At 37.1% G+C, this 14,865-nt stretch overlaps 1 protein-coding gene across 3 annotated transcripts in view; it reads right to left on the bottom strand.

Annotated features, from left to right (window-relative positions):
• The window catches only part of prdm6 (PR domain containing 6), a 67,837-nt gene that overhangs the window by 40,181 nt on the left and 12,791 nt on the right, over window positions 1–14,865 (bottom strand). For 2 of the 3 annotated variants that reach the window (XM_088336664.1, XM_088336665.1), the window contains exons 2-5: window positions 12,176–12,427; window positions 9,988–10,517; window positions 3,015–3,166; window positions 1,951–2,106 (exon numbers count right to left, since the gene is read on the bottom strand). In XM_088336664.1, the coding sequence (XP_088192790.1) occupies window positions 1,951–2,106; window positions 3,015–3,166; window positions 9,988–10,504 (825 nt within the window). In that variant the 5' untranslated portion in view covers window positions 10,505–10,517; window positions 12,176–12,427. The remainder of the gene's footprint in view (window positions 1–1,950; window positions 2,107–3,014; window positions 3,167–9,987; window positions 10,518–12,175; window positions 12,428–14,865) is intronic. The other variant, XM_088336666.1, reaches the window with a different exon arrangement.

Below are 14,865 nucleotides of genomic sequence, written 5' to 3'. Positions count from 1 at the left end.
CTGCAGTTTCGTGAAGGTGCTAATGTGTATGTGTATTGGGCACCTGGCAGCGCAGTTGCGCGTCAATGGGCTATTTAATACATTAGATGGTTTATCTTCTTTTTGTATTAAGCAGTTAATTCAATTAATTTGTTCAAGCTTTAACTTTTGACTTGAAGCAAATGTAATCATAATATTTGAATTAACTTATGAGCTTGACTTCTGGGTTAAACAAGATTTTACGCTTTGACATTTGAGTTAACTTTAGAGTTTTAACTTGTGAGATTCAACCTTTGGCTTGAATCAGCTTTCAATCATTACCATTTGAGTTAACTTATGAACTTTAAGTTTGAATTAACTTTTGAGCTCTAAGTTTGAGGTTAAAGATTTCGATCTTTAAAATTTGAGATGACTTCAGAGCTTTAATTTTTTTAGTTAAGGGAGGTTTCAAGCTTCAACATCTGAGTTAACGTCAGCCCTTTAACGTTTGAGTTAAAGCAGCCTTAAATCATTACAATTTCAGTTGACTTATGAGCTATGTTCCCTCTAATCTTCCAGGGGTCTGAACGTTCACACAAAGTCGGTGAGCAACGCTTGAAACAACGGTGAGAAACCATAATCCCAAGCGTGGCAACTAAATCATTATCAAACATGTCCAAAACTTGACATCACGTTAAATTTTGATGAGTTTCCCGCAATGCAAAATTATTTTTCACTTTTGAATGAATTGACTCATGTACGATAGCAAAGGTTGCAGGGCCTACACACGTCATTTGCTTTTACAATTCTTTCACAAGATTTACATTACTTTTGTTCCTGGTATCTTTTGTCGCAAAAGATTAACATTTTTGGGGGCTTATTTAGTCAGTTGCACGATACAGAACTGTATTTAATTACATTTTTTCGTGGAAGTACAATGTTGGCACCAAGATTGACTTGATAAAATTGGAAATTATTTGAATGCAACAAACTTTTTCCTCTTTCTCCCCGTTTTTTTCTTTCTTTTTTAAAAATTCCTTTTAAAAAAAATCTCATTGTGTTTATTTTTTCCTAGCTGTTACTTTCTTCTTGCTTTTTTGTTCTCTATTACCTTCTTCCTTTTATTTGCTTCTTTCTTTTCTTCTGGCAAATTTTTCCTTCTTTTTTTCTCTTCCTTTTGTTTCTTTTTTTCTCAGCTTTTCACTACTTTTTCATTTTGGTATTTTTTTATTCCCGCCTTCCTTTAAGTCATTTTGTGCAAAATCTTACATAATATTTGGTCGGGTAGGGATTTAAGAAGCAAAAACAACCCGAAGAGCCGGTTGGTACCCAAAAGAGCCAGTTCTTTTTAGTGAGCCGAGCCGAGCCGAAGGAGCCGGTTCTCAAAAAACTCTACTGACTTTACTCAACTACGATCTTCTTCGACATTGACTTCAAAATACCGCATTTAGAACACAGTGTCGGGGGACCCCGTGTATTTTTACCTTCATGCACTGTAACTTTGACATAATTCGCTTTTTAATTAGCAATTTCGAGCTCTCATTTTTGTGAGCTGGGTAGATTTTCTTGTGCGCGGAAAAGCTCTGGGCAGTGCACAATTGCGCACACACGCAGCTTAGAGGGAACATTGCTTATGAGCATTGACCTTTGAGTTAACTTGAACTGTAGCTTTTGGGTTAAACAAAATTTCAAGCTTTAAAATTTGAGTTAACCTGAGCTAACTATAGCTTTAAATTTTAAGTTTCCGTTTGACCTTTAAGGTAAAGTGTTAAAGGAGCTTTCAAGCTTCATCAGTTTTGATGAGCTGTAATTTTAGGTTAAAGCATTAACATACACATAACTAGCCTTGGAACCTCTATACTATTCAGTTCCTAAAACATGTAAACAGTACTTTCAAACCTGATTAATCGTGTTTTGATAAAAAAAAAATCCCAATTAGCATTTCATGATCCTCCATGCCACTGTTTTAATTGTTTTGTAGTAAGAAGGTACCTCCCACAAGTGACGTGTGTTCCTGGCTCCCGAGCGGACCTTGTCCAGCATGATGGGGGTACCCTGGAAGGGTCCGATCCAGGTACCCTGGGGAATTCTCTGGGCGGCGCAGATTCCGTAGCCCAGGCCGGGAAGCGTGCTTGTGCACAGACAAACCTATACAAAAGTGATTTGACTAATAAAGTTTCAAGCATATCATGATCCAAATTCAAGACACGTGGAAAAAGACAGAGTTTCTGATTTAAAAAAGGCCCAAATTCAAAGACTGCAAAAGAGGGTCGCGGGCCCTAAGGAAAAAAAGGAAAGAAAAAACAGAGGGTCAACTAAACTCCTTAACAGTAGATGGCGAAGATGCCCTGCTGGATCTCTTTTTTCAGTTCAGTCAATCGGCACAATCCCAATTGTGTTTGAGAGCGTCACATCTCATTTTATGGTAATTTTGTCAGTTTTATTTCCTTTTTACGCCCATAATCATGGGTCCCTAAAAGGTTGTAATAAGGGGAAGGAAAAATGGAAACCAGTGACAACAACGATAAAAATGATTGCGAAATACGAAAATGATGGATGATGTTCTGCCATTCTAGCGCAGATGGAAGGTACAGGAAAATGTTTAAAAATGTTTTTTTTTCTCTTTTTACCAGTATATTAATCTCTATTATATACAAAGTTAAAATGTAATCAATGTTTACATACATGTTTCTATGATATTTTGGGTATGAGTTTATTTTAGCATGTGACTATTTCAAAACAGTTTTTAGGGGTTTCTTATGTGCGATGTAGGGGCTTATATGTCAGTATATACGGTACAAAAAGTGTTTTTTTTTTTGTTTGTGTTTTTCTTTTTTTGAAAAATAGTTGAATATATTCTCCTATTTCTGGTTTAAACAGCACATCCTTTCATTCGCTAAATTTAAGAAGTAGAAATTTTGTCTCGATTTGGGTAGCAATTTGTCATTACGGTAGAATGAGGGGTTCCTGAAGTCAGACCAGATAAGAAACACTGAACGAGGCTAATCAAAGTTGAGTAATTTGATTCCAGTTCACACCAATGTGGGGGCTCTCACCTCTCGGGGAAGATCTCTGAGCCAGTCCGGAACATCGGGAAGGGTGATGGGTGCCGGTGTGGAGCTGCTGGTTCCCACCAACCTCCGCAGGGAGTGAAGCGGTCCATGCATGGGACATTCACCGTTGCGGTTGTCCGCACACATGTCGCAACCTGAGAGGAAATATACAAAGTTGAGAAACATTCATAAATGATTGCATCTCAGTCACAGGATCAGCATTCTCAGGGTGTTTATATCTGGTTTGCAATTATTTCCCAAACGGTTCAGTGCATTTGGAAAAGACCATGTTATTGTTGTGTTCACACCATGATTCGACTCAGTGAAAACATGGATGACACTTGAGTCACAGTCACAAAACGGTTACATTTTGTTACAAACCTAGTTTACATCTCTTTCAAACAATTTGAATTACTAACTGGTTGACAAATGAATTCACATTACAGAGAATACAAAACGGTTCCTTATGCTTCCAAAACTGATTCATTGCTGGGATTGCAAAGGACTCACAGCAGTTTTAAAATGTGTTCTACTATCTGATTCACACCATTTCCACTGCTGTCACAAGATATTCACACCTGATTTTCAGTGCATCAACACCAGATTCACATCTTTATCAAACACAGTAAACAAAATCTGGTCCAGACAAAATGTTTTACTTCTATTTGATATCTATTTGGAGTTGTTTCTACAAACCAATCAGATTAGGTTTACACTTGTATGAAATCTGTTTCACACAATCTGATTCACACAATTTTCATACCTGGAGCACACCACATGGTTCACATAGTGTTCCCACTTCTTTCATAACTACCGTAAATTCCGGACTATAAGCCGCTACTTTTTTTCCCAAACGTTCAACCCTGCGGCTTATTCAGAGATGCGGCCAATTTATGTAATTTTTCTAACGGCCGCCAGCGGCGCTCGAGTACAAAAGGTAAGATTTAGACCGCTGGAATATATGCGCCGAGGAAGACTGCAACTTCTTGGCTTGACTAGCGGCGAGAAATCTTTCACTAAAACTGGCCGCATGCGAAAGGCAACCTTTTCGCAAGTCTGCCAGTGGATCCCGACAGCGTGGGGTAGCATCAAAAAAATCACCAACGGGTTCCGAAAAGCCGTGACGGAGAGGAGGGCACACCAGCGACAGTGACGGCGCGAGTTAGGCTACGGGAGCGTGGGACGACGTCTATATGACACTGAGGAAGACGACTTTGATGGCTTCAGTTCTAAGGAGGAAGATGAGGAGGGTTTACAGTGATTAGTACGGTATGTTTTTTTTACCAGACCCGTTTACTGCGTGTTGCTCGCGTGTTGCTACCTGTCACAGGCACCGTTTGGGATGAAAGTTATTATTATTAAAGCTTTGAAAACTCTCTCGGTGTACCGTCTTTCTTTGTAAATATGTGTAACGATGTATAATATGTATTTGCAACTGTAAATATTTGTAATGTCTTTATTTCAGACACTTATTCTGATATGTTTCCCACGGGCGAATAAAAAAGGGGCTAAAAAAACGCGGGCTGACGGAAAGTGTTTGTGGACGCGGCAGACAATAGTGGATATATAATCTTCCCACCCTTACCTTTGGAAATATACACTTTTTTCCTTGGATTACTTTCAACGGGACCCGGACTCTACATCAAACCTTAAGTACTGGTATTATTTTCCGTTCATTTTGCCAGCTGTGATTTTTGGACTGTGTACTTTTATGAAGGACATTCAGTTTCAATCGCGGGACTGAGTCGGGTTTGGTTTAATTTTGTGTTACATTTTTTTAATGTGGGCGCGTGCAGCTTATATTCAGGTGCGGCTTGTGTAAGTACAAAATAGGTTTTCCTCTTAAAATGTGGTGGGTGCCGTTTATAATCAGGTGCGCTCTATAGTCCGGAATTTACGGTACTTCACATCTGGTGGATGTACAAGCAGTAACAAATGTTAATTACAACCTGGTTCACACAATTTTCTCCACTGTCATAATGAATTCACACCTGATTATTAGTGCATTCAAACCAGATTTAAATGTCAGCAGGGAGTTAACCTGGTGCACACAACCTGGTTCACACATTGTTCCCACTGCTTCAATAACCATTTCACATCTGATGCCTGGACAGGCAGTAACAAATGACCCTTATTGGTTTTAAACCTGTTACCGGTAATCACAACCTGGTTCACACTATGCAATCGAGGGTTTTAAAACTACTTAACAATATTTTATCTAACCTGATTCTGACTCACACCTGTTATCACAATGAAGGACTGACAAAAGCTATGATTTGGTTCATACCATCCGGACATGCTGTTTTTTCATTGTTCATAAATACTGTTTCACAACAAATTGCACAAATAATTACCATCTGACTTAATAGTGTAGGGATACTAACATTAAAACTGTTTTGAAGCTCATTTCACACAGTCTGGTTCTCAAGCTGTTCCCATACCGTTCTCAAGTGGTTTACACCGTTTAATTACGAGCCGTTTTAAACCTGTTCCACATCACAGAATCCGCTCTATGTTCACATTGTTTTCCGAATGTTCCACTGTTCTTTGAAGCAAAGTTTTTCTCTCTTTTTTGTTCCTAATCTTTTCTTTGGCTGTAATCAAATCATTCCTGACATATTTTCGTCCCGAGCTTGTCGGGGTGTAATCGTCGGTCGCAGCCTGATGAAGTGTGACACTAATTGACGTCAATAATTGAAACGCTGATGATTATCTTTGCTGAAAAATTCCCAGCAGGAAGTCCCGCTTGTTTTCTCTCGCGTTTTTTCCCCAAACGTGCAATATCGGCGGCGCAGGAAGAGTGACGGGCGCTGACGGATGAAGTCATGAAGTACGCGGCCGCTGATTTTCTTAATGCTCGGCTAAACGAGAACAATGTCAAACAAACATTCCCACTTTGGGACGCGAGGGAAACTTTGGCAGTTGACGCGGTCGCAATCAGACTCCCACGACAATCAGAAGCTTGTGAGGGTACAGTAGAAATTTGAATGTAAAAAAGGCTATTTGTAACCGCATGAAAATAGCCTTGAACTTTTTTGATGATTTCATGAATTTTGTGATTTATTGATTCAATTTCCTGACAAATCAAATTGGGGATCAAAAAACTACTCACATTGATGAAAAAAATAGGTACAAACAAGGTTTGATAACAACATGATTTGTTGATAAATTTGATGCATTTACATTATTGAAAAAAACATTTGGACCAGAGGTAAGATCTTAAGACCCAGGCTGGGCCTAGAATGCCAATCATTACGTTGGTGTCGGACCAGGATTCTCTCTCACTTACTTCTTTCAAAATAAATATGTTTTTTAAAATGTATATGTGATTTTACTACGCTAACTACTGCAATGCAACTTGAATAACTTGTTTCTGTCCATTATCCACCCGTCATTGTTCTTCTTTGTCTCTCTGCCTCTCTTAAAGTGTTGCGCTAGATCCTCAAGATCTTGCTGCTGCTATGGCCAACTTTTAACAACTCTGCGAAAAAAATCCCTCAATGATGAAAAATTGTCAGTTAATGTAACCTCTGCAGACACATAAATATAAAAGACGTAAAATGTTTATACAGCCTTGTTTGACTTACATTTCGGAGTAAAAGACAGGCTTTGATTTGTCATCACAAATCACCTCTCCTCTTCCAGAGTCCTCACAGACAAAATATGAATTCCGGGTTTGTTTTAGGCTCGGTCTTGCAAATTAAGTGAATCGGTTGGGCTCAGCCTTTAACACATCAAGTATGCGTACCAAAACTCCTAAAGTCTGGCTCCGTTATTTCATAGATACGGCCAATAAAAAGACTAATTGCAAAGTTAGCAATGCAGCCCAAGCGTATCATGGCGGTAGACACACGAACATTTAAAGGCACATCGGACAGTTGAACAAAACGGGGTCTGACTTTTCTCTGTTACGATTCAGGTAAGGTCCAAGCCAATATGGTTTTGATGACACTGTTGTACATTTTATATGTGTATATTTCGCTATAAAAGAGAGCTTGAGCACTATGCCAGACTGTGGCCTGACAATTAAATGCATCCAATCAGAAGAACAAACGTCAGTTGTTAAAACAAAGATTGACATAGTCAGTTTGTTAAACACCAAAGATTTCAAACTGTTGAAAATCGTTAGGTACTTTTGATACAGACTTTGGAGTTGACCGCTGAATGTACTTCACAAAATGGACATTATATTTGTCTTATTTACTGTTCAACTGCTGCTAATGTGCATCTTTTTGGTTTACAGGGATAAGAATGTTTACTTTTTTTAAATTTCTTATTTATTTGCCTGTCCCTAAACATGGACCGAGGTTTTTATGTCTCTACCGACCGAGCACAGTGCTTCACTGGTTTGCATTTTGATTTAATTTGTGCATGAATGCAGAGTATGTTCAAAAAAGATTTCATTGTACCCCTATTTTCGTGGGTTAATTAACATTTGCCACATAATGAAATCGACTTCATGCTAAATTTAGGACTGATGATTTTTCAACAAATCTTTTTAAAAGTCAGTGACTCGTCGACAATCAGAAGTCGTTAGACGCAGCCCTTACTATACAGTATGTTATTATTATTTTTGTAAGTTCGCAAGTGCGAGAGACTGCTTTATTTACACACTAAACACTTCACTTTCACAGACACACACATGAGCGTGCCCCCCCGGGACCTCCATATGGTTGTGTTGGGATGATAAATAGCGTTCCGCTGGATCGATCCCCTCCATCCCATCCCGTCCCCCTCATCACCCAGCACATCCCCCACTTTGCACCCGCATCCGCACCCCCCAACACAAAACTATATGCAGCAATTAATTCCCGCTTGTCCCGCCATCCCTCATCGGGCCTGCCGGCGCGTATCGACGCAGATTACTGCTGATGAACCGTTTTATCACAAACGCACGCACACGCACACATATCTTCATCACGTCACTTTCATGCCAACTTTCAACGCTTGATGAAAAAAAATTGGAAATGACCTGGGAAAAAAAAAATAATGGTATGATGGATTTGCGTTAATGTCATTAAATCTACTTGGATGTACTGCAGTGTGATTGAAAAACAATTAGGAACGGTAATATAACGTTTGATAAGTGTAACCGAGTGTGTGTATGTGTGTGTGTTGGCGAGGAGGCTTTCAATTCTTTATTTAAAATGTAAAAAAAACATCTGTAGTAAACACAACACACTGCGTTCACGTTCGATGATGCATTAAGAGCAGATTATTCATTTTGCTGATCAATAGTTTTTTGCAAGTGAAATCTGATAATCAATCAACGCTCGGCGTCGTTGACCTCTCGTGTCACATGTTAGAAATAACAGTCGAAATAAAAAAAATTAAACACGGAGAAATTAAAAATAGTATTTAAACTTCTGTACCTTTTTATACATTTTCTCTCTAGTAATTCAATCTTTGTTTATAAATATTTACACAAATTTTTATAATGCACGACAGGTTTAAGAGACAAAATGAAAGTCGAATAACACATTTTTATTTGATCTTATCTTTAGGATAATAAAATCTACCTTAAGTATTTGTGCTGGAAAATAAATGAAAAGCTGTAAAAAAACTAAAAGTTGATTATTTATGAAACAGTCAATTTGGTTTATAAAAATATAAAACAAGGAATACAACTTTGAAGTAAGAAACATTTCATTACATATTTCATTTTTTATGATAGCTGATGAAAAAAATAAATAAATAACGGAAAAAGATTAAAACCGGTAGGGGAAATAATGTAAAAAATAATAGAAAAATACACTAAGCATTGTACATAAAATAATAAATAATTACACTTGAAACAAGTGAACATAATTAAACAAAATAAAACAAGAATTTTCATGAACAAAAAATAGAATATTGTAAAATAATTATAGGTATAAAACAATAGAGTTATTGTAGTTCGATTTCGAATCTTGACGAGGCATAGCTCAATAATAGTTTTATAAATAAATTGATATATAAACTAAACCTAAGTCTCATCATTGTCTTTAGGGGGGAATATTGTAAAACAATACAAGAATACCCTAAGCATTATTAATCCGGTGATTACATTAAAATAATATTTTGAATAGTCACATTTGAAATGAAATGATTATAATTAAATAAGATACAACAAAATTATTTCATAGACATATAAATGGAGTATTCTAAAAAGAGTAAATGCATAAAATGTTGGACTAATTATACTTAAATTGATAAACTCTTAACCACGCTTAGCTCAATAATAGTTTTATAAAAAAACATATGTAAACAAAACCTGAGCCTCACCGTTGTCTTTAGGGTAAAATAATGTAAAGAATTAACATAATATGCTAGTATTAATATTCTATAATTACATTAAAATAATCCTGTGAAGAATCCCGTTTAAAAATAAAAGGAATATAATACAATAAAATACAACAGAATTATTTTTTACACCCAAAAAATGAATATACTCCGAAAATAATTAAAGGTATAATACGTTGGTGTTATTATATTTCAATTGATAAATTAAAATCTTGACGCATAGCTCAATATTAATCTTATAATGAATGTAAACAAAACCTAAGCTTCATTGTTGTATTTACAGTGTGTTTACACTGTGTTCCAATTATTCTCTAAACTGCTTAAAACTATTATTCATAATGAATGGAACATTTTATACAACATCTTGCGATTTATTAGGAAATTTTGACTGTTGACAAATGTTATTGCTATACTTATTATTGCACTACTGTTACGATGCGTTATTCTTTCAGTGCACTACTAATATAACTTAGGCCAGTCTCTAAGCACCAATTTGTAAATATTCTTGCCCATTCTTCTTGACAGTATTTTATCCTTATTTTGTCTTTGAAATCTTCATGACATGTTTAACCTGGAGTACCATGCTTAATCTTGTTGCATACAATGTTGATATCAATGACAATAAAGACGATACGGTTCAATTTTGGTAACGGTGTCATCCTGATGTAATTCATGCATATGTGTGTTTACATACGGTTGTTGACGTCGGCATTGTGGCTGCTTATGGGGATGATCTCCATTCTCTGCTGCCCGTAGAGAAAGTAGTCCAGCTCCTCGGCAGTCAATTTCATCCGGCCCCCCGCTTGCACGGACGCGACGGCCTTCGCGCTTTCCTCGCTGCTGCTTTTCACACTGGAAGAAACCACGCCGATTCCCCCGCAACCCTGTTCTTTCCGTCCTGCCGCCAGGTTCTCCGCAGGGGGCACAGCCACCGCCGCCCCTCCAGGACCCCCAGGAACCGCCGGCGCAAGGGCTTGCCCGTAGAGCGCCATGTGCTGGGCTAGAGGAAGCTGGGCGACCATCATGGAGGAGGAGGCGGGCGCCAGGACCGACGAGGAGGTACATTGCGGGGGGACGGAAGGTGAAGGAAGGGGCGGCTTGAGCGGCGTGTGCGGAAAAAGCTGCTGCCAGTGATGCAGGTACGAAGAAGCGTCCACTTTCAGGAAGGCCGACGCCGCTGCCGTAGCCGCCGCCTCGCCCGGCTTTAGCATGGCGCCGCGCCGTCTGCGTGGAAGAAATGACAGCTGTCAATCATCTGCATCACATGCTGGACTTCACTTTCCAATTACAAAAACATCACACTGACTAGTTGTCATTTTGTCCCTAACAGTTCACTTCATCAGACATGTGTCAAGTCATGTTGATTTGTAAAGCCCTTAATCACAAAAAGTCTCCAAGAGCTGCGCAGACCACCACTACAACATCCCCCAATCTGAAACATACATGTGCACACGTAAAAACTCCAAAGCCTCAGGATGAGGAAAACACAAAAATCCTTAAGATGGGGCTGCACATGAGGTTGTGCATTAAACAGAAAAAAAAATCTAATACACAATACTTCATATCACCATTTTTTCGTTTTTTTTTTTTTTTTTTTAGCTCAGGGTGATTTATTCATGATGCTTTCTCATAACATAATTATTTTTATTTAATACTTCTTTATAATATACATATAACAAATATAAAAAGATTAAAAAAACAAAATGAATATTATGAATGAATGAATTTTATTTTTTTTATTTCTATTGTCAATATACAAGTATATCGAAATTGGAGGGCTTCTTTCAGTCCAAGTAAAAAAAGGAAAAATGTGCAAAATGATAAAAAAAAAACTTTAAAGACAATGTATTAATGATATATAATATGTTCATATTCACAGTGTTAGTTATACAGTACATTGTACTCATAAAAGCTGTAGATGGAGGTGCAGGCTGGGAATGAATCTAGGGAAGAACCTGTTCCACTTTGTTTACTTTAAGAAAATTAATTTTGTGAAAAGTAGAATAACTAATTCATACATTAAAGAAATAACTGCACATTAATTTAAATGTAAAAGTTTTCATTTAATAATGTATTTAAGGTTATTACAGAAAAAATAGGTAGAGATTACATTCATTGCACAGAAATGTACATTAGTGGATTTCAAGACGACATCAATAATGTCAAATAGATTTTTTTCATGAAAAAAATATCCACGAGTTCCACGATAAAATAGAGAAAGCACATTTACTTTAAAGTATTTTTGTGTATAATGGACAGTTATACATTTTAGAAATGGACATTCAAAAAGGAACAATACAGTAGTTGGAAAAATAAAAATTAACCAATACAAAGAATAATTAAGATTAAATAAACACATGTACATTAGATTTATGAAATGTGAATATGTCCAATTTCTTTTAAGAACAAAAATATATAAAAACATTTTCAAAAATATTACACATAAACATCTATTTTTCAATAAAAAGCCGACACACCGAATAACACATGTCGAGTCAGCGTACATTTGAGTTTAAATGTATCCACAAAAAAATGAAACATTATTTGAGTTTTGCTTCAAAAGAAGCAGAACACAAAAAAAAACCCAAGGGTGTATTGTTCCACTCTGTAGAACCACGTTGAATTTTCTTGGTCAACTTGTGACTTGCACGCGAAAGAAAAAATATGAATAAAACCAAAACAAAAAAATGCGATCAAAACTCATTGATATGTTTGTTAAGGGTTTCATTATTGCCACATTCTCAGGTGCCGTGAGTAACAAACTTTCTTCAGGAGAGAAAAATAGTTCCAGTTTAAAATAAAAATGATGAAAATATTAAACACAATAAAAAAGTGGGAAAAAAGTGCGATGATAACAACAACAATGAAGATAACAAGCTTACCGGTGCAGTGAGGCCGTGCGCGTACGTGCGGCTGTGGAGCGCTGATGTCCGACCACGATTCTTCTTCTTCATGGGGTAACTCTCACACACACACTCACTCTCTCCCTCTCTCTCTCTCCGACCCCAAGAAGAAGAAGAGGAGGAGGATGAAGTAGAGGAGGAAAATGATGTGTCCCGCGGCTTCGCTGCCAAAAACAGCAGCACGTGACCTGTAGTGGCGCACGCCCCCCGCTCTCTCTTTTTCTCGGACCACTGACAGAAAGAAACACAAACACATTTTCCCTGGTGACGGACAGCCTACATGTGAACTTTGAACTTGCACATTGATACAAAAAAAAAAAACTAGGAAACTTGACTTTTTTTCTTATTAGGAAAAAGTTTTAGGACTTGAGTTACATGGTGAAAAAGAGGAATTAGTGCCGATTTGAACACCGAGCCCCTCCCACCAGGCACCTGCTAGAACAGGGGTGGGCAAACTGCGGCCTGCAGGCAATCAGCCCTTTGAGACTCTTTGTGATTAGGGGCTATACAAATAAAAATGACTTGACTTGACATGCAGCCTGTCAGGCTTTTTCTTTCAGCCCGCTAAACAAAAAAGTGCTCAAGATAAAATGACAACATATACATAAAGTAAATAAAGTTCTACTAATAAAACAAAAAAAAACACAATTTGGGTGCCAACTTCGTCCCTGTTTGTGTATCTAAAACCAAAATACTACTACAGAAATACGACAAAAAGTACAACAAAACTTAATATCCAAATTTGTGCTTTTAAACGAGGGACCAAACATAATAATTTGCTTTTATTCTGGAAAAAAAACAATTACTACATAAATACCACAAAATAGTACTACAGTATTACTAAATAAAAATACAGAAATATTACCAAAAAAACAACTACAGTAATACCGCAAAATGGTACAAAAATATGACAAAAAAGTACTAGGAAAATACCACAGAAATAACACAAAAATACTTCCATGGAAATATGTAAATACTTCCATACTACTACTATATAAGAAAATACTATAAACTGACGAAAAATACTACAAAAATACTGTGACAGAAATATTGTGACAGAAATACTGCAAACACATTTACAATTTAAATACTACAAACATTTTACTATGGAAATACTACAAACAAACAAAATACCAAAAAAATACTTAAAAAGTACTGAAATGGAAATACTTCAAAAATGCATCTACAGAAAAACCACTGCAGTAACACTACTACACAAAATTCTTTGACAAAAATACTACGACATAAATACTACAAAAATACTACACTCTTTGAAGATCTACTGTATTTCAGTTTGGCTGCCATAAAGGGCTTTACGACTTTAAGGAGCTCTGAGTTTCTAGTCAACCACTAGGGTTTAATTGGTCCCACCAAAGTGTCATAAACTTGTATTATTAAAGTATATGATTGTTTTTTTTCTTCTCGATAAACCTTAATTAATGGTCTATAACTTGGTTATACCGAGCACCTTTAATTTTTTTTTTATTAGAAATTGGTATAAACTCCTGTCTCACTTTTTCTCAGGTCAAATTTTAAAGTTGGATGCAAAAGAAATAAAACCCGGGTCAAAGTGGTGAGAGCACCGAATTCCAACCCCTGGACCTCAAGTGTGACAGATTACGAACAAAAAGGCAGTCGCTTTGATATCATCACAATGTTTTTAGTCATAGTACTAGAGATGAATGTCAATTTCGTGGTGCGGTTCACATGTTGCAGTGTCACAATAAAATATAGAATAAAATAGAATGAACAGACGGGCACATATACCGTAAATTCCGGACTATAAGCCGCTACTTTTTTCCCCAAACCTTCAACCCTGCGGATTATTCAGTGATGCGGCCAATTTATGTAATTTTTCTAACAGCTGCCAGCGGCGCTCGAGTACAAAAGGTAAGATTTAGACCGGTGGAATATATGCGCCGAGGAAGACTGCAACTTCTTTAGCTTGTGCACAAATTAAATTAGCGTAGACATATCCTCATCATGCAAATTGCAAAAAGAAAGGCACATGACGTAGCTTTCAAGCTAAAAGCAAACGAGCAGTCCGATAAAGAAGGAGACAGAGCTACTGCACGTAAACTTCACCTTGCGAGCGTGTTGCTAGCGTGTTTTTTGAATAAGGGAGCGTGGGACAACGTCTATATGACAAAATCTCTTTCCCATACTGGGTAAGACGACCTTGATGACGTCAGTTATAAGGAGAAAGATGAGGATGGTTTACCGTGATTTCCGTACGATATGTTTTTTTTAACAGAGCCGTTTGCTGTGCAGCGAGCGTGTTGCTAGTAGCGTTTTGCTACCCTTCACAGGCACGATTTGGGATGAAAATTTAGAATATTATAATTAAAGCTTTTAACACTCCACTTATTGAAACATAAATATTTTGTTTGTTTGTTGTACATGATTCAATTGTTTGTTTGTTTGTACATGATTCAAATTGAATCGTTTCTCCGGCGCCGTCACGAATGGCAGCCACTCCAGCAGCTCCCGTGTTATTTTCGATTGTTCTCAGCTTAGGGATGCTGCTGGAAAAGTGAATTTCCCTTCGGGGATGAATAAAGTATCTATCTATCTATCTATCTATCTATCTAAAAAATCTCTCGGTGTACCGTCTTTCTTTGTAAATATGTGTAACCGATGTATAATATGTATTTGCACCTGTATATTTT

The sequence above is a fragment of the Urocampus carinirostris genome, chromosome 5, assembly GCF_059441175.1.
Source record: "Urocampus carinirostris isolate Australia breed hairy pipefish chromosome 5, RoL_Ucar_1.0, whole genome shotgun sequence".
Lineage (NCBI taxonomy): Eukaryota > Metazoa > Chordata > Actinopteri > Syngnathiformes > Syngnathidae > Urocampus > Urocampus carinirostris.
This window is presented reverse-complemented; position numbering and strand designations above follow the sequence as displayed.